Source organism: Haliotis rubra, unplaced genomic scaffold, assembly GCF_003918875.1.
Source record: "Haliotis rubra isolate DU_JTF1 unplaced genomic scaffold, ASM391887v1 Scf314, whole genome shotgun sequence".
Lineage (NCBI taxonomy): Eukaryota > Metazoa > Mollusca > Gastropoda > Lepetellida > Haliotidae > Haliotis > Haliotis rubra.
This window is the reverse complement of record NW_025766985.1, coordinates 278,250-299,462: the sequence shown is the minus strand read 5'-3', so window position 1 is coordinate 299,462 and position 21,213 is coordinate 278,250. Positions and strand designations below refer to the sequence as shown.

Sequence of the window (21,213 nt, the reverse complement as noted above, 5' to 3'; positions counted from 1 at the left end):
CAATAACGGGTATGTCCACCATCGGCATTGAGAACAGCAGTGCATCGACGACGCATAGAGCCCATCAAACGTGCAAGGAAGGCTTGTGGGATGTCACGCCAGATTCGCGCAAGTTATGTTGCAAGGTCAAGGACGTTATCTGGCGGATGAGGAAGACGACAAGCTCAATAACGGGTATGTCCACCATCGGCATTGAGAACAGCAGTGCATCGACGACGCATAGAGCCCATCAAACGTGCAAGGAAGGCTTGTGGGATGTCACGCCAGATTCGCTCAAGTTATGTTGCAAGGTCAAGGACGTTATCTGGCGGATGAGGAAGACGGCGTAGACGTCGATCCATCTCGTCCCAAACATGCTCTATCGGGGAGAGATCCGGTGAATTTGCAGGCAAAGGCAGTAAGTCAACGTTGTGGTGTTGCAAGAAATCCATAGCAACCCTTGTCGTATGAGGGCGGGCATTGTCCTGTTGGAATGTTAACCCAGGGCCATGACTTTGCGGAAAAGGAATTGCCACAGGTCGAAGAATCTGATCCCTGTAGCCCACACCGGTTAAGTTGCCCTGAACAATCACCAAAGGAGTTCTTTGGCGTGCTGTTATTCCACCCCAATCATCACGGAACCACCACCAAAGCGGTTCCTCTCCAAGACACAGGCCTGTGCATAACGTTCTCCCACGCGTCTATAGGCACGTTGACGTCCATCACTATGGGAAATGTTAAACCTGGACTCATCTGTAAAAACAACATTTCTCCACCAAAACAAGGGTCTGCGGACATGATTTCAGCATCACATTCGGCGAGCTTGTCGATGACGTTGTGTCAGGATAGGCCGTATGACGGGACGTCGTGGTCTGATCCCGTGATGACGTAAACGTTGTCGAACTGTGTTGGGGTGGATCCGGGATACGGCGAAGTCCTGGGATGGTTCGGGCAGTCATCACTGCAGTCTGAAACCTGTGGCGAAGATGGGTCACCCTTATCTATCTGTCCTGTCTTGGCGTTGTTACACGTGGACGTCCAGAACGTGGCCGATCGATGACGTCATTTGTGTTCTGGTAGCGTCTCACCAGTGCAGAAATGGTGTTCCGGTGGCAGTTGAAATGTGCAGCCACTTGTCATTCCCCCCACGGACCACCCCAATGGCCTCATGACGTTGTGCAGACGTGAGCCTTGGCATGCTATGCGTTTCAATAGCCGTTTAATGTTTTGAACGAGCGCAAGGGCAGGGGTTGAGCTTTCCAAAGTTACAGTATTGTGTGGCATTCATTTGCTCTGTTTCTCTTTCCCGGAATGCACGTGCAACAACGTATTGCACGTCTCAAGGACGAACCCACTGACGTCACGGAACGTTGCACGTGCATGCATGTTGGATACATGTCACTAATCTCTGAGTTTAAATCCTTATGTGTCTACACAGGTTTGATAAATTTAGATTTTAACTTTTTGTATGCACAGTTTCTTTATGTGCCTAGTATATTATATTTAGATCTCAAAGTATATAAAATTCATCATAGGCGACCACATAACAAAGACACCCAATGCTTCTCATGCAATGCACAATACATAGTCTCATGCAATGCACAATACATAGGCAGCTGGTATTTTCCGGTAAAAAATATATTCACAATACCTCTTCCACAACGATTGCGTCATGGCATGTTCCATGACGTAATTAAATGTAGGTTTTCGTTTGGTTGTTATTTGACGCCGCATTCAGCAATATTCCAGCTATATGGTGGGTAATTAAATGTAAGTGGTATATAATATACAACCTACATCAATACAACAGCTGTTACCTGTACGTTGTCATATCGCTATTTGCCAACGCATTCAAAAATACATTTTCAGTTAGGTCTGCAATGGAACTGTCATGATATGCCTTCAAAAGGACTGTACAGTTTTACTGTCGATGTCTTGCAAATCCACATGTTAATGACACTCGAATCAGTTGGTGCCAGTGCCAGTTCCAAAAATATCAACATGTCATTTCAGATCCAAATGTTTATTGAACAACTGACCCTGAAGGAAACTAAAGAGTACATACAATTACATAATGGTGTTTGAATTGATATATGTTTACTAATCAATATGAATACAGAGATTAAACATCATATCACTGATTATAAAGACAAGAATAGTATCTGTTAGCAGAGTAAAAATATATGAAATGGGTCAAGCATCTTTTTCGGTTTAGAGTTTTGAACCAAACCAGGATGAAATTCTCATATCGCTCTCAATACGTTTTACCTTACATTGCACTTGTGTGTCTTCCTGCTGTGTTTTTGACACCTCATTTTAAGACTCTTTTAAAGATACACCTCTTCAAGCTAGCCTTTGACTAGCTATTCTGAATGACTTTGTCTTATAACTCCTGTACAAATTGCCACTGAGCAACTTGTATGGATGAAAACCGGGTACTATAGAAATATATTATTATGTTTTACAGATTAAAACTAGCATGCAATGAGAGGATTCGGGTGATTCTGGCACATTCAGGTTAAAAGGCTCATCAACAGCTCAGGCCCTTGCCCCCTCTACGTACACGCAGCCCATACAGCAAATGGGACTTCTCCCAGGAAACGCTGCCTTGTCGAACCCACCAAGATCTTTCCTATCCGGAGAATATACAGACTCCCCAATACTGCAGCCTTCTTCAATACCCTGAGGGTCAGAAGAGCTTTACTCACGGTGGAGAACCCGGGCACTCTCCTGATCTGCGCCAAGAGATCAGGAGGTACCAAACCAAGGGCACCGAGAACAATGGGGAGCCTGACGACAGTGCACTTGGAAAGCAAGCGAGACATTTCAAAGGCGAGGTCCGCATATTTGGCATGCTTTTCCTGCGTTTTGCCAATCACATTGCTGTCAAAAGGGATTTTACGTGCACTTTCCGACATTGTGCAGGAACAAACTCTTTAAACCCTGGCGCAGTCATTCTGAAAGACAAAACGTCGACTTACACGCCTTGTAAACGTTACATCTAAGGTGTCAGTGTGTTTCACTGATAAAACTGTATCGCGTCTATTGCCCAATGTGGGGTGGGGGGTCTGATGCACAACCAAATGTCACGAGGTCACAGGTCGACGTTTGCTTGACGTCACTGAACATGACCACGCCTACTAAAGACGTGGAAGTTGATTGGTACTGATCTGAATACAGGACACTTGACGAACGACCATTACCCAAGATTTGACGTCGTGTGCACCATTAACGCCTGTTGGGAACGTAATTATTTGTGAGGGGCGGCACCACCGTGGTCCTGATATGGATATTTACTGCTTGTTGACCATTTTTAATCGCCTTACCCATATCTTGTACCGTTTTAGTCTGAAGAATACAATGTCATTCTCCGTTTGAGCTCGATTTTGTAGTCTGGTTTCAGATCGACCAACCTTATACATTTTTCGTTGACCTGGGACATTTGATAGTGAAGGTACCTGTTCAATAATCTGTCAATCACACATTGTGAAACATTGAACTTATTAGCCACTTCAAGTATGCTTCAAGAACTGCATCGGTTAATCTTCGAACAATGAATGACACCACGTGAATCACAGCTGTATAAGCAGAAACATTAAGACTGCCTGCAATAATGGTCATCGCGGATTAACCAACCTTTCTTGAAAATGTAAAAAATAGGAATTACAACACTCTCCGTGCTTACTTGGTTGTAAGCTTTGGGCATTCAAGACAAGATTGCTGCCTTAGATTTTGCATCTACACGAAGGCGACTATGGTCTCTTCTGAATAAGGGCATTAAACTCGGCATACATAAACCAAGTTAACAAATATATGTAAAACAAGACTTGCACATATACGTGTTGTATCGTGTATATTGCGCTAACTGTAGTCCTCGTGAAGGCTGAACAAAAACATCTCTACATCGAAATCAGATTTACAAGTGTTCGACAAGCTTTGTTCTTAAAAGTGCACTGAACGGAGAACCGCTTATCCAGAAAACATGTTAGCCTTTCGACCTCGGACCCCAAGCCCCGTGACCTTGAAGATTGCCCCAGCCAGTGGTGTTTTCTCCAGTTGTGCTGGGGTCATCATGAACTGCGATGATGTGACGTAGAGGTCGGTGAAGTCCTCCCCTCCGAAACAACACGACGTTATCTTTTCACACGGGAACTTGACAGTTCGGATCACGGTTCCTGGACAAAATCAATATCAGTTCATTGTAACCAAGCAAATAATTCGCAATATATTCTGTGTAAATTATATATGTTGTTAAACTCTCACTCGGCGAAATTTCAGCTACATGACAGCATATTTGAATAGGATGACATGCTGCCGTGGGTGGTTACAGATCATTTTTTTCAGGATCTGGGCCCAGTTCAAGTAAATATGGAGTGAGTGAGTGAGTTAATATTTAACGTCACATATGGCAATATTTCAGCCATATCGTGACGAGAACATATTTGACATTGAAATGGAATATGTGTATATTATAAAAACTTGTCATCGAATGACAGTAAAACTACTAGAATATCACAATTACAATAAAAACTAGCGGGGGAAGTTAAAACCAAAAGCACTATTAGGACAATACAAGATAAAAACGGGCTATATATAGCAAACAACTGAAGGTACATCACCATACTAGGGACCATGGGGACTTACATTACTTTTGTTACTTGCATGGACCTTAGCTGGATTTACACCATCCCTTCAGCTCCTGGCAATTGTAGTCGAATTTAGCCATAAGTTAAGAGCACAAAAATACTACGTTTAAAGAATCTGGTAAGTTGAGATTGACTTCGGGAGTAAATAAGGTATGTCGACGGATATGCATGTCATACGACTCTATAATAATGAACGAAACGTGAACTATGACTTTTTTCTGATGATGGATGAAGTCCACGTGTCATAATCAGCTCTGTGGAAAGTATTACCTAGTATCTGCAAGATAAGTGTAAGATAATTTTGGGGGCCATTAAAGCTATATGCCATCGTTCGCAAAAAGTGTTGTCAACGAGACTGGTCTCACATAAAGAAGCAAAGAGATCGAATCTTCTTACACCGATAAAGGTAGACTGACTTGCTCTTCTTTCTGCAGATGTTCTATTCGTCACCAATATTCATACCCACTTACCAGTCTCGGGATCGATTCGGACAACTTTCCCAGCGTCAAAACAAGCCACCCATAACTTTCCCTCTGTATCAATGGCCATACCATCAGGAAACCCCATATCTGAGATTTCAGTGGAGCTGAAGTCTGCTACAGTTCTCTTATTGCCTGAAACAAATCCAAAATAAGACGGTGACTTGACAGGAATGGTGGTTGTCCTGAACCTCTGAACCTTTACAAAATTTGTGAAACACCATGATTCGGTTAAAGTGGAGGTTTATTGGAACCTCGGACAGCTTAAGGTTCTACTCGTCTTGTTCGGTTACACAGTTGCAATGAATTCAATGTACAAAGTAGAGTCAGTAGAGTATTGCAGAATCTGGAATGGATACAAATATAAACTACATGTAACAGGGTGTTATCGAAGTGTCCACTATATAGTTGGAATGTTGCTCAGGGCGGCGTTAAACAATAAGCGAGACATTAAAGTGTTATTACAGACAGACAGACAGAGTTTATTTTTTTTAACGTCGGCCTAATGGACCATAATACAGTTACATAATATAAGGTACAGATGGACAGTGGTCATTCGCATTAATTACATTGTAGCTTTATACCTGCAAGAGAGTATTTTGTGTATAAATAAAGCAGTAATGTATATAATACGTGGATGTTTAGAGCTTAAAATATTATGGAGTGAGAGTGGGCCCTTATATACATGTCTAAGTTGGATGAGATATTTTTCGCGGAAGTGTTGGTACTGTTTACAAGAAAAGAAAATATGTTTTTCGTCTTCAATCTGTGGGGAATTGCAGAATGTACAGTAGAGCTCTTCAATAGGCATATCCTGATGACAAAAGATGTTGGCTTTAAAATGGTTGTGGGCAATCCGAAATTGGCAGAGAGCACGTATGAGATCTTTACTTTTTAGTTCTGTGATGTAAGGTTCCAGTTGGAGATCGTATTTGAACTGTGAGTATTGATTTAGATGTTTTGATGTATTGATATCGTTGCGCCAGCTTTGGTGTCCTATATCTGTATGTCGTTGTTGGAAAATAAACATGAATAACTTTACATACGAGTGAAAAGCCGGTACGGAAAAGAATGGTTCTTACATTTGACACCCAGTTGCTCTTGCCCATATCGTCGAAAGATTTAAGCATCTTATATGATTGTAAAGGGTAACGGTTATTCTCCATGTGCAGTAATTTGAACCAGAATTTTATTACTTTGGCCTGTGTCAGCACGAACATAGGAAGACGTCCTAGTTCACCAAGGATGGCCTTGTTTGACGCCATTTTCCAAGTTTTAAGAACCTTTTGAAATACGTTGTTTGGATCCGTTCAATGGCCTCTGTGTATGGTTGAAGCGGTGGAATAAGTCAATTCTTTATTTTTATTAAATAGTCGGAACACAGACAGACAAGCTTTGTTCGCTTGTTGTTCAAGAGTTTCACATGCTTTTGTCCAAATAAGTGTTGAAGAAAACACTATCCCGAGGTATTTATAATATGTTACAACTTTTATTGGCAGTTTTTCAAACTGGGTTAGGATTCTTCCGTTGCGAAACACAACGATATTAGATTTATTCAGATTCACTCCCAGCCCCCATTTGGCACAGAATTGTTCTAGGACATAAAATTGACGTTGAAGAGCAATGACGCTGCTTGAGAATAGAACGATGTCGTCACCAAACATAAGGAGGAGAAGATCCCGTATTTCTGGAGTGACGAATATCCCATGATTACCTGACTTATATAGTTCAGTTGCAAGTTCAAATTGATGAACAGGAGAAATAGTACCGGACTAAGGATACATCCTTGTCTAGCCCAACGCGAAGTATCAAATGCTTCTGATCTCTGGTTGTCCACTCTAACACATGGTTGCACTGACGTATACATACTCTTCAGTAGCACAAGTAACTTTCCGTGGCATCCACTAATGTATACAATAATTTATTCCTATCCACATAGTCGAAGGCCTTTGTGAAGTCGATTAATCCGCAGTAGAATCGCCCTTTCGTTCTATTTAGATACTTAGAGCACAGTGCCTGTAACGTGAAGATATGGTCTATCGTGGAATATTGTGGACGGAATCCAGCTTGGCTTTCAGAGAGAAAATTGTTGAAATCAATCCATAATCTAAGTCGTTTTTCAATTATTGTTGTAAAAATCTTCCCCATAACATTTAATAATGATATGCCTCTGTAATTGGTAGGCTCCTTCTTGTCACCCGATTTGTAGAGTGCTAAGATTATTCCAATATTCCATTGTTTCGGGAACATACCTTCATCCAATACTTTGTTAAATAGCAGCTTTAGATACGGAGTTAGGAAACCTGATGATAATTTGAAGAGTTCTGAGGTAAGCCCATCAATGCCTGGAGCCTTTCAACTTTTGAAGTCCAGTATTGCCGTTGTAATTTCATCCTCAGTTATTTCAGTGTTAAGGTAAAACAAAAGAAGGGTTATTATATACCCTTGTGTCATGTAAGTTCGATCACTTAAGAACTGTCGCTGAATTTTCAAAGTTATATTCATGTAATCTTATTTTTAAATCTCTAACCTCTAAACGTGTTTATTTTTGTCAAACATTTCCAAAATCCAGGATTTTTTACTGCTGTTCACAATCGTGGCATGGCCGCCCTCTCACTGTCAACACAAGTGACCCAGAAAGCAACGTCACACATGTTCGATCATATGATTGGCTGGCTTGACGCGTAAACAGGATGATTTGTGTGGACGATCTCTTGTGTCAAATTCAGAGCTAGAGCAGTCCCAAGTAATTGTATGGTATTTATGTCCATGAAACGTTCATTTTATGTTTCAATACTTCTAAAAACGATGAAAAGTCACAAATATTCAGCTTATAAACAAGTCTTATGCAGGGAGTTATTCTTCAGGCTCATCGTGACGGGCACCAATCCTCAGAATGTCGACAAACACCACGAACTGGCTTGCAGAAACGTAAATGTGTTCTGTGCTGACATGCAGGTTGGGTACATTGTGCCCAGGTTGTATTTATCAATGAGGCAATAGCTCGAACCTCATCAGGTATAAATTGACGGAAATTCTCAAAAAGAATTAAGTTTGCTATAAGAAGTGGCCTTTCACTTGTTTCCAAAGTTTTAAATTTTGACAAGGATATCCCGTGTCTGGTCATGTCACAATTAGACCAGCAACGTAAACAAACAAAAGACAGGTTTGCTGTCAATTTACAACGTGTGAAATAAATACTATTTACATTTTATTTGAGCTGATAAATTTACATTATTGATCTAGGGTTAAAAAGTAGTTGTTTGCTTAATATGAGCTATAACTAATGTTTGGTAACTTGACACGAAACATTTTCCGGTCCAAACGGTGGTGTCACCAGAAGATCAAAGCTGCATATATCGCTACGTATCGCGACAATTACCATTCAAAATGGGCGATCGAAGTTACATGTCGATCGAACTTGTGTGACTTGACGATACTTTGGAAGTAGGAAGATTTACTCGGTAGGCAACTTAACATATCTGATAAAATTGACACCCATATTATCGTATTACAGAAAGGCAAATATGGATATCCTTCTTGTATACTTTCTTACACAATCCTACTATTTCTTCAGTCACAATACGACACATACATAATGGGGAGTGGGACACCTTAGCCCTTGGTATGCAACTGTTACACTTCGTAAGTGAGGTCCACCTATTTGCCTTCATCTTGACAACCACACTACTCACACAAGAGTCGAAGAGTTCAATGATATAAACGACTTCTAAAAGACAAGAAGGCCCGGTTTGTTGGCCTGGATGAGCCTTAGGCGGTTATATCGGTTCCTGTTCAAAAGACGGCCTCATGTATTCTGGGTGTGGGTGAAATCATGGATGGACCTTTGATTCAAAACCGCAAGCGTGGCAAAGCCATTGCGAATACAAGGATTGAACCATGCCGTCCTACCGCTTAAGATATTGTGTCCAATGACAAAGTGTTGGAGAGTCTTGTAACATTCATTACATAATCTACAATTCATATGTACGTTTTGATCAAAATTGCACATGAATGGCTAGGAGTGGGAAGCTCTGGTCTTGAGCAGCAAACAAACAATCCTTTGTTTCACCTGACATAAAATGCCTCGGTTCAGCAGTTGTTCAGAGATTCTTCTGTAGCTTGCAGAAAATTGTTGAAATCAATCCATAATCTAAGTCGTTTTTCAATTATTGTTGTACAAATGTTTCCCATAACATTTAATAATGATATGCCTCTGTAATTGGTAGGCTCCTTCTTGTCACCCGATTTGTAGAGTGCTAAGATTATTCCAATATTCCATTGTTTCGGGAACATACCTTCATCCAATATTTTGTTAAATAGCAGCTTTAGATACGGAGTTAGGAAACCTGATGATAATTTGAAGAGTTCTGAGGTAAGCCCATCAATGCCTGGAGCCTTTCAACTTTATGCCCTGACAAAGACACTGTGATTGTTTCCAATGTCCTTGGGCTATTTTCTATTTTAATGTGCAATGTCATGTTTTCACCATAAGTGTGGAATGCGTCACAAAAGGATCATCAAACAAATTAATGTGTGCAAAAAACCACAATGAAATTCTATCACGAAGAGTCTCTACGTTCATGATATGTATAATCGATTAAGGGAAGAGTGAGTGTTATGCCATCTGTTGTCTGACATGTGAGGGAGTCAGATTCTTGTTTCAACCAGTAATCCAGAATGAGAAAGATGGACACAGTATATTTATTTGTGGCTCTGACTCTAGTGTGACCGTTCAGTTGTAATAAGTCTTCATTTGTTTTCTTCCCGAATTTTATGGACATACTGGCGTTTGTCTCGACATGATCAACAGCAAACTGACTGATGATCTTTTCTCGTGCCACATTTCAGATGAAAACTGTTGGATTGTAGAGCAGAACGGGCATACCAGAACCATTGGTGAACAGCTCTACACAATGAATTTTCCTTGGCAATAACACCGGGTAAAGGAAGTCAGCAAGATGTTTTGGGGACTTGTGCCGAGGAGGTAACCTTCTCCTTTGTTTTGCAAAAGTCTTAAAAGATTAATGACAAAGGACGCATAGAAGTGCCCTGAATTATTCCCGTTCCATTTGAAATGGGTTGTGAAGTCTGTACTTGTCCTTGAGGGGTGTGGGGTGTGAGTGTGCGTGTGTGTGTGATGAATGTGTATCTTGTTTCAGAAACTATATTTCTGAAATACTGCCGATGGGACTAAAAGACTTAACTCACTGTTATGATTTTTTTCTGATTACAGTTAATGAATGGAGGTTCGTATAATTTTGTATGTTCAACATGTCAATTTTAACCGTATGTAACATTTTAGGCATGTGGAGAATGGTGTGGAGTCTAGAATCGATGAGAATTACGCCCAATGTTTTGGTGTTCAGTTGGACGAGTGGTTTTGATAGGTGATTTCAGTATCTGTTACACCCAAAGATAGAATTACTCACATTGCATCAATGGAGGCATGGAACATAATTCAAGACAGGGATTGTGCCTGGGATGCTTGGAGTACTCCACTCTACTTACTGATAGTCCCAGCTGTGATGTCAAAGTCAAAGGCCCAGACCTGCCTGGGTATTGAGTCGATGTAGTACATGACGCTGTTGTCGTCAGTCCAGTCCATGCCGTTGCTGATGCTGATGTTACTGATGTGTTTTTTGATGCTCCCATCGGCATCCAGGCTGTACAATGAGCCCTGATGCTTTGGCCAATTATCAGGGTCAGGGATATCCTCACCGCAGAAGCAAGACCCTGCGTGGAAACTATCACATTAGTTATTCCTGGGGAGGGTTTTACAAAGAGTGTCTACATATTTCATAAAGCAGTAGGTCTGGGACATCTGTGTACCAGTGGACACTTGAAATTTAAACATACATGTATCAATAGAATAGAAGTGGCAAAACCCTTTCCACATCCATAAGAGAAAAGGAAATTGATTTGTACTAATTTCTGAATGGGTGAGTTTTGTTCAACTCCAGCATTCCAGTTACATTACGGGATGTGAAGCACGGCTGGAAATTTAGCAGTTTTTTTAAAACCCAAGCACGAACATTTTTTTGACAAATCTTGAAACAACACAATCAACCGAACCGGGATTCGAACTAAATATGATAGATATTCACTTGGTGCTCAGGGATCGCAATGCACGAAAGTGCAGCGTTTCAAATTCATCATTAAAAATATATTAATAACATGAATGTACTTGTACCAGTTCCTATACATCTTCTGAATTTATCTCTCTGTGCTGTGCATGTTGTACATGGTTATGTGTAACTTATAATCGTTGCTGTATTGAAAGAGAATTTGCTAATGAGACCTAGCTCACTAACGGAAAATGCTCACTAACTCAACAGGAGACCCCAGAACGGGAACCTACCGAACCAAAGTCTTCCGGAAGCATCCACTTTCCCGTCATTGATCATATTAGCGTCGGCCTCGACCTTGGCAATGCTGGTGACCTTGCCACTGTCCCATGAGTCCAAGAAGGCGAGGTCTGTCTTCTGGCTCACCACGAAGCCGCCCTTCTGGCGCGGGATGATGATGCTCACTGACGAGTCTCCATTAATGAAACATGACGATATCACAGTTCAAATAGTTCTAATACTGAGGGGAAGTAACAATGAAAAACTAAAGAGAACTTTGTGCTTGGCACCCGAGAATGTTTGGTAATGGAGGACTTATTCACAGTTACGTTTGGATTTCTTGGAACCAAGTTCTATGGATAGTCAACTTCTTTATTGCAACAAGCACTTGCTGGATAACGGTGTTAGTACCTACACTAATAAAGAAGTTGTTATTTACAGACCATAGAGTTAGAGCTGGAATATTGCAAGGCGTAATCAATCTTGCACACGAACTGACAAGAGTTTTCAAATGAACTCACCTCCAAGATTCAGTCGGCTGTCGTCACCTGTGACGGCGTTGTATCTGTGGACGTCATTAACGTAATAGTCCACGTAGTACAGGCACTGTGTGGTGTCGTCCCAGTGGGGTCCCTCCCCCTTGCCGAAGGTTCTTCACGATGACCTCAATCTTCTCAGACATAATCTGACGGGGGAGGTACAAGCAATATATACTACCCATCAAAAGCTTAGACTCACTTAAAGCACTAACTATATGTTATGTCGATATATATGGTTACGTCGAAGATGAATTTCTCCACTAACTTGGGGGAACCAACTGCAAACCTTATGCAGATGAACTGCACGAAGATCATTCGTCAAACTGCTGAAAGGCATGTGCACATATCGTGCAAGTGACAGCTGCGTTTTGGTGTAAGTTCTGTTAAGAATTCGCTAATTTTCACTGAGTTTAATAATTAATTGAACTCGTGACAATAATCTTTTCAACGTTACGAATTTGTTTTGCAATACATCAGTTCATGTGTAAACAGTACCTTTAAACAGCATGGAATATTTTGCAAAATCTAGTATTGAACAGTTGACTGAAGTAAGTGGCTACATTTACACTAGTGAGTCTAAACCTTTGACGGGTAGTATACAAATAGGGCGAGATTGGAGAATAGGTTGTTGCCTTTAATCACCCTAAACGTAGCAATTCAACACAGCAATGAAATACTTAGTGTGGTTGTTGGTTAACTGGGTTAATAGCCCAGCAACATGAGTGCTGCCTGTAGATAATCGAGTTTGGATCAGAAAATGCACTGGTTGATATCACAAGCATAATACAGCGCAGCTGGTATACAATGTCACCAAGCCAGCGAGCCTGACCCCCTTTATTCCCTTTGGGATGGACTGATGAATTGATAAAGCGTACATAAATGATTTAACAACTGCTAAATAACCGGATGGGCTTCATCATTCTGCCAACACCCGCCGTGATATTGCTGGAATATTGCTAAAAACGGCGTAAAACTCACTCATTCCGCCAACTGTGCAGTTTCGCCTATGATATAGGACCCAACTGATAACTGAAGGTATGCCCTTGACATATACTAAAGCAAGATTAGATTATGTCCCATGTTGATGGTTATGGGACCGGTGATCATGTTCACTGATTAGTTATACTCACATTGCATGAATCATTGCTTGTCAATCGATTGTGCAATCAAATCACTGGATTGTCTGCGCCAGTCTCGATTAATAGCAGCATGAGGTCATGTGTTGCTAGGTGGTGCGTTAGCAAACAAGCAAACATTTTGTGATGTAAGCGGTGTGATGGTTCACTCACTCACACACAACTGATAGCTCTTCGGGACAACCTGAGGACGAATCGTCTTAGATCGGTAACAGCGCAAACAACTGCTGCCTGTACTCACCGAAATGTGTCGTGTGCGAAATGCACAATGTTTGTCCTTTGTACTCCCCCCCGACCTCAATCTCCACGTGGTTTACCTCTCAACTGACAGAGTGTAACACAAGCGTAAGACATACATAGTGTTTTTTGATAGTCTGTTTGCATGACCGAGTTCGCAGGTGGCCTAGTTTTCTCAGGTGAGGTGAAATTGCCGCCAGTCACTAATGTCTAAAACAATCCATACTCATCACACACGGCTAGGATTATTAGAAATTAAGGGTCCGTTCAGAATTTAGGGCTAGGTGGGTGGGGGTGATGATGATATTTATGGAGAAGCATGGACATTGTGGATGACCCCGGTCCCGTAGATATTTCAACAGGTCATAAATCGTCTTAAATAGGTAACAATGGAAACAACTGCTGCCTGTACTCACCGAAATGTGTCTTGTGCGAAATGCACAATGTTTGTCCTTTGTACTCCACCCCGACCTCAATCTCCACGTGGTTAGTCTGTTTGCATGACCCAGATCGGATGTGGACTAGTTTTTCTAAAGTGACGGTTCAAATCTGCTCTCTGATGAAAGTGAAAAATTGAAGTTTTTACGAGTGATCAAGGTAAATAAGTGATCATATGTGCCTATAGAAACTGTATGCATATCTTGCATCGTCTGTGCTCTTCGACGTGAAAATGGGAGAAAATACTTTGATCGACTCAGATGAATACGTGCAGTCAGTCATGTCACCGCAAATCACCCAAGCGTGTCAACCTGTCAACAACGAACGCAAAAGACATCGCAGCAGTGAACACTCAACTGACCCAAAGAAAAGAAGAGACAATGAAATCATTTTAGATGAATCACAACCCTCAAAGAAAATACATACAGTGCAAGTTAACCGAAGCGATACAACTGAACAAGTTGAAAACAATGGCGGACAGTCGGGTGCAAAGTCCAACCTGGGTGAGTTAGCTTCGAGTAATACCGACACTGATCGAATACTAAGGGCTATAAAGGATATGGAATTATCATTTAAGCAAAGATTAAAGGACATTGAATTCAAAATAATAGACACAATTATGGAAAAAGTGAACGTCAAGATAGATCGTGTGAAAAACAATGTGAAGACAGAAGTTAGTAGACTTGACACAAGAGTGGATACAGTAGAGGACAGTGTGAGTAGAAGTGAGGAGCAGATCAATGAGACAAAAGCTGCTCTCAGACAGGAGATGGACTCACACATAGAGGCGTGTAGAAACATAGAAAAACATTCTGTAGATACTGAACACGATGATATTGCTCTCAATGTTATTCTACGTAATGTGCCAGAATCAAATAATGAGGATGTGCTAATGAAAGTAAATGGTGTACTGAAGGATGGACTTAAGTTGAGAGGAATTCGTTTTAGAAGTGCAGAGAGAAAAGTGTCCAGAAACAGCAGGTATCCGGGTGTCATCGTCGCCAGATGTGCTTCTATCGACGATAAAAATGAAATCTGTCTGTGAAAAAGAAATTAAAGGAGTCCAGAAACTTCAGAAATGTGTATATAGCAGCCGATAAAAGTCAACATCAAAGATCCCTGGAATCCAACTTTAAGATGCTGGTGGATGCTATAGGGAGGGAGGACCTGACGTTTACTGGAGGACGTGTACAACGACAGCGACAAGACCGACGGCAGGATGCAAGGAACGAGGGAAGAAACGATACAATCACAATACGTGGCCGATGGGATTATCAACAAACATCACGTGACATCAGCTATCAACAAACAGCACGTGACAGTAGAGGACCCAATCATCGGACGAGAAGCGGGGAGTGGGAACAGAGAAGAGACCAGGTGACTGAAAGAGGCAGGGCCAATCATTCAAATTAGTACAAATGCGGGTTTTGGAACTGCAACGAGTGGACTAGTGACGGTAATTTAGACAGTCATCTGTTACGATCAACATGCGTTTCTCATGTAGACTGTGATATTATTGGTATTTGTGAAACTCATCTGAAACCAAATCAATCTATAAATGTAGAGGACTACTCGTGGTTTGGACACAATAGAAGCGACCTGCATCGACGCTCTAGGAGAGGCTCCGGAGGAGTGAGGTTTTTGATTAAATATGATTTATTGCTTAAAAATGATGTGATTATTCTTGATGTTCAATATGAAGGTATTATGTGGTTAAAATTAGAACACAAAACTGACAGTACATGTTCATTTTGCATCTGTGTGTGTTATTTACCCCCAGAGTATTGTACAAGAAACATTGATGCATCAGATTTTTATGACAATCTCCTCACTCAGATATCTGAGTAGCATGTGTATAATATTGGTTATATATGTGGTGATCTAAACAGTAGATGTGGCGACCTCCTAGATCACATTGAGGGTGTGGACTCGCTTCCAAACAGAGAAGTTATTGATGCGACGAAAAACCGTTATGGGCATCTTTTAGCTGATTTTTTGATAAATTCAAATTTTTGTATGGTAAATGGGAGAAAAAATGAAAAAAAATATTTTACTTGTATTTTAGGCAAAGGGGCCTCTGTCGTTGACTATTGTTTATGTGCATATGACGATTTTAACCGTATTTCTAATTTTGCTGTTACACGGGTATGTGATTTAGTTGAGTCAGCTAACAGTGTGGGATGTGTGAGTGCACAGGCTATTACTAAATTAGACCATTCCTAAGGACATGGAACATGGAAATTCTCCCCGAACTTCATCGTTGGAACCTTGGTGACATAGGTAATAGTACTCAGCCATGTGTGAGATATGACGTAACGTGTGCCTGGATCCTTTTTAGAGTCTACATTGTGTGTACAGGTTCTTAATGACACTATATCCAAGTTGGAATCGTTACTCTGTGAACAATCGGATGTGGGTTAAGCAGGAAATGGAGTCAACGCTGCAACAAAAACATGTGACATTCACCTGGGGACCAAATAAGAGAAAGCTTGGTGGACTGATAAACTAACTTTCTTGTGGAATGAAATGTGTAGAGCTGAACGTGAATGGTGCAGATGTAATAACGTTTGCAAACGAAAGTTAAGAGAGTTGTATGTCAAGAAAAGGACTGTTTTTGATAAAGAAACTAAACGATGTAAACGACGCTACAACAAAGATAGTTTATCAGAATTGGAAAATCTCTGTGAGGAAAATAAACATGAGTTGGTTTTAACAGAATTCACATTATCCCAACTGAGGTGAGACTTCCTGATGGTACTTTGTCTGAGGACCAGGAAACTGTGTTGAATAGATGGAAAGACAGTTACAGTAATCTGTTAAATAACGGTAACTCTGATGTGATTTTCAATTCTGCACAGTAGCCAAGGGAGGTAACCGACGCAGACGACTATACATCTCGGCTCAATAACCCCTTCACGTTGGACTGACTGACTGAGTTTGGTTTTACGCCGCTTTTAGCAATATTCCAGCAACATCACGGCGGGGGACACCAGAAATGGGCTTCACACATTGTGCCCATGTGGGGATTCGAACCCGGGTCTTCGGCGTGACGAGCCAACGCTTTAACCGTTAGGCTACCCCACCGCCCCCCTTCACGTTGGATGAAGTTTATGAAGTTGTGCGATAAGCGAGGAAAGGGAAATCACTAGGATGTGACAACATACCTGTTGAGGTTTTGAAATATAATACCAGTATAAAGTTTTTACATAAACTTTTCAACATGTGTTTTGCTAGTGGGAAAATACCGAGTGAATGGGCTATGAGTATCATCAATCCTATCCCGAAGTCATCATGTGCTGATAAATATGACCCTTTATCATACAGAGGTATCTCCTTGACAAATTCAAGCTATAAACTGTACTGTTCGGTGCCGAATACAAGACTGTACAAGTATACAGGAACCAGGGACTGTATAGCTGAGGAACAGAACGGTTTCAGGAGGGGCAGGGCCACAGTAGAACATATATCATCACTCACATCCATAGTGGAAACTCGGAAATCTTTACAGAAATCGACGTTTCTAGCATTCATATATTCTAGAAAGGCTTATGATAATATTGATATGTGTATATTGTGGAGAATCTTTGGAAAGATGTATAAAGCTATTATCTCCCTTTACAAGAGTGTGGAAGAGTTGTGTCAGAATAAATGGAAATATGACTGAATGGTTTAACGTCAAGTGTGGGCTTAAACAAGGATGCCTTCTCTCCCCTCTGCTATTCAACGTCTACATCAATGATTTGATAACTACCATAAAGAGTTTCAATATTGGTGTGAAGTTTATTGACGAAACACTGACTGTGCTAGCTTATGCAGACGATCTGGTCCTGTTAGCTGAAGATGAACCGGACCTAAAAGTACTTTTAGACATTTTACATAACTGGTGTGAGAACAATTTCATGACTGTAAACTCGGATAAATCAAAAGTTCTACACTGTAGACCTGTATATATGCCAAGAACGACTTGTGCTTTTCAGTGTGGTCCTGCGTCACTACAGCTAACGGACAGTTACTGTTATTTAGGCCTATTGATAACACAACACTTAGACCACGCAAGGATGGCAAAGGTTGTAGCTAGTTCGTAGGTTGAGCGCTGGCTCTACTGATTTGTAAATTCAAGTCCATGGGCGGTATGCACTACAACACATACAGGAAACTCAATGATATATATTGGCTTTATCAAAAAAGGACAAGATCAGGTTTGTTAGCTGGAATTCTTCTGACGCTGTATATGGGCCTATTATTAGGTCTTCTTATCCGAATATTATTCTTATTATTATTTGTACGTTTTTTGCCCCAGCTCTCCTGAACTAACCCCTGGGTCGATTTCGATGAAACTTACAGGGATGATGGCCTGTAGGCTGAGATTGATGCATGATTGAAAAATTCCCGACTTCCGGTAAGGGCAGATAACCCAAAACGTCAAAATCTTTGAACCTCAATATCTCCAAAACTAGAAGAGTTAAGCTGACCAAATCTTCACTCGATGTAGACATCTTTATCCTTTATTGACTAAATGCATAAACTAAAAAAGGGCAGCAGAATACATTTTCCGCAATTTTGGAAAAACTTAATATTTTGCCGATTTTCGCGTTTTGACGGTGCCTGTGTTTAAACATTTTCTTCTCAAGAACGGCAAATACTACAATCGTGTTCCATACGCCGTTGGAATGCCCACACTCCGGACTACAAAAATTGCACAAGGAATATCAATATCTTAAATGGTTTTCGGAGATATTGCCCTTGGAAGTGTGTGGATTTTTCTAAGACGCATTTTCATAGGGTTAAAAGAAATGTCACAGTTCTGCGAAAACACAATAGATTCCATTTTCCAAAGTACCAATCTGTAGATGATTAAATGGGAAACATGTTTGCTGCACATTGTGGTTATGTAAAAATCAATAATTACGACACCATTACGACACAAACACAAACGTTTTCACGGTGCCTGTGTTTAACAATATTCTTCTCCTGAATGGCAAATAGTACAATAGTGTTCTATATCGTTTTAAAGCCCACACTCCGGACTAGCTAGTTTGTTCAAGGCATGTCGATATCTATAATAGTGTCGGAGTAATGGCCCTTGGAAGTTGGTCCATTTTGGCAAAACGCATTTTTATAGGGTTCACAGCTCTGCGAAAACACAATGGATTTCATTTTTCAAGGTACCAACTGTAGGTAATGAAATGTGGAAAATTTCTGCTTCACATTATTGTTATGTAAAAGTCAATAATTACGCCACAACTACGCCACAAACAGGGAGGGACATTTGGATTTTCGCATGTTGTCAGTTGTGAGATAACTGAAGGAAGCGGCAGTAGAATCTAGCAACAATCGCCACTTCCTGGTTTTCCAATGCCCAAAGAAATAGTTCCCCTTATAACATGCCGTAGCTCTTTTGTTCTTAGGTCTACAGTCAAAACAATTAGTGTTCTGGCTTCAACACTTCAAACACCCGTAACTCCGAGAGTTAAAATCGACGCTCCAGCTGGCGTCCAAAGAAGCAGTACAAGTAAAGGCAGCCATGGGGAGTGTATGGGGAAGTCTGAAGACCGTCAGTATTGCCCATGAGGCAATCCTAGTTATTAATATCATTATTATATGATATTTATATAGCGCACATATCCAGACAACTAGTACATGCTCAAGGCGCTGGTATTTCCCCTCGAGCATTGGATGTCAATTTCAACTCTCTGACGAGTATACAACTCTTGCAGCCACTAGGCGCACCGAGTTATTGTGGCTTTCTCACAGCCGGTTGTGGACTGGGACACATAGTCACAGTACTTTGTCCAAGTTCACTGCACGTTGCTGTACCCGCAACTAGGTGTTTGCACGTATTCGTGTGGCCACCATATGGTCATATACTGTCGTAACTGGCGTTTGGGTGTTAGTAAACCCCACCTCAGTTACCTATTGATTATGGTCGGTCCACATTGTCAGGGGAGATGTAAGCTCTAGCTCTGCACTCGCTTGGTCCATGGGGATTGCTCAGTCAAGGAGTCTCCTAGCTAACTACATCACATTCATGTACTGGCCCAGAGGGGCTTGTAACGCTAAAAGCTGCTACTGTCACTAACGGGGTCTTAGCACTATATAAAAGAAAAGGGATGTAACGAGGTCAACACACCAAGTACGTTTCATGGCGAATTCAACAATGCTCACTGCATTTATCCACATTTCAAGCCAATGGATTTACCTACAAAATAAGACATACAGCACAAAAATCGAAGCAGTACTTTGGGAGCTAGTGTCGTCGGAAGCTCGAAAATTCCCTGATTTCTCACTTCCGAGCCAAAATCCCTGCTCAGAATTTGTAGCGGTAACTCACCCATTTTCTTGTTTATTTCACAGTATACACAAACGACATGCACCAAAACATGTTGAACTGATGGCGCCTGTCAGCGCGCTAGTCGCCATCCTTACGGAGACACTTACACCTCACTGTTATAATGAGTTTACGTACATTTATTCATCGCAAACAGAATTGTGTCGAGCCCGTTCGCCATTGACGGCCTAGGCCTTAACCTGCCCCGCACTAAAAAGAGCAAGGGTGCTCATTGGCTATAAATAAAATATGTCCCATCAGATCGCTGACTCTTTTCAGTGCGGGGCAGGTTAAGGCCAAGGTCGTCAATGGCGAACGGCACGACGCAATTCTGTTTGCGATGAATAAATTTATGTAAACTCATTATGACACTGAGCATGAATGAGGAAAGTCGCCGAACCTGACTACCCATTTCCGTTTGCCTGGGTTGCTGAATATCACTGTTAAGCCAGATCTTCACGTGCCCAATTCGAGTACATATAGAAGATTTTTGCAAACGTGCTGAGAAGCGAGGAAGACGATTGGGAACTACCTTATTCACACTACTAATTACCCCAAGCTAATAGTCTTCCTAAGTCATTGCAAGCCGCGAAGGAGAAAGCAATTTCTCTCTTATTAGTAATGTACTCAGCCGAGAGAATCGTCATTCACTACTTCGAAGCCCATGAAGAATATTATTGTGTTGACGAACCGGAAGGAATATTGTATTTTTAGGTTTCTCAGAATTTGTGACAACACTACGTCGCTAGTCACCATCGGTTATCAATGTCAGGGTCCTTCTGCATGACATAAGGTCGACTCACAAACAGGACAAGATGGTTTGTCAATGTGTTGTCCCGATTCTGTTCACTGACCTTTGCACCCTACTTGCGATGAAATCAAAGGTGTATATCGTCAACATGTTGGTTAGTACCATAGTCTGCTTATCGCAGACCGCTAAACACATTTTGGACTCATTCTGCCCTCTGGATTCTGTAAAATGCATTAGGTCATTATACTCAGGGAGCGTTTTAAGCATCCAGGACAAGGATGCTACCATTTAGCATGGAATTGGAGCACATTTATTGTATATGGAGGCAACTAG

The 21,213-nt window shown here is 41.3% G+C and overlaps 1 protein-coding gene across 1 annotated transcript; it reads right to left on the bottom strand.

The window, feature by feature from the left end:
* Window positions 1-3,818: 3,818 nt before the first annotated feature.
* On the bottom strand, window positions 3,819-12,133 carry LOC124283373 (regucalcin-like). The gene is given in 6 exon segments (XM_046719409.1): window positions 3,819-4,154; window positions 5,096-5,239; window positions 10,616-10,840; window positions 11,466-11,645; window positions 11,973-12,091; window positions 12,093-12,133. Coding segments are annotated over 6 exon segments (915 nt in total). The 3' UTR covers window positions 3,819-3,948.
* Between the last annotated feature and the right edge of the window lie 9,080 nt (window positions 12,134-21,213).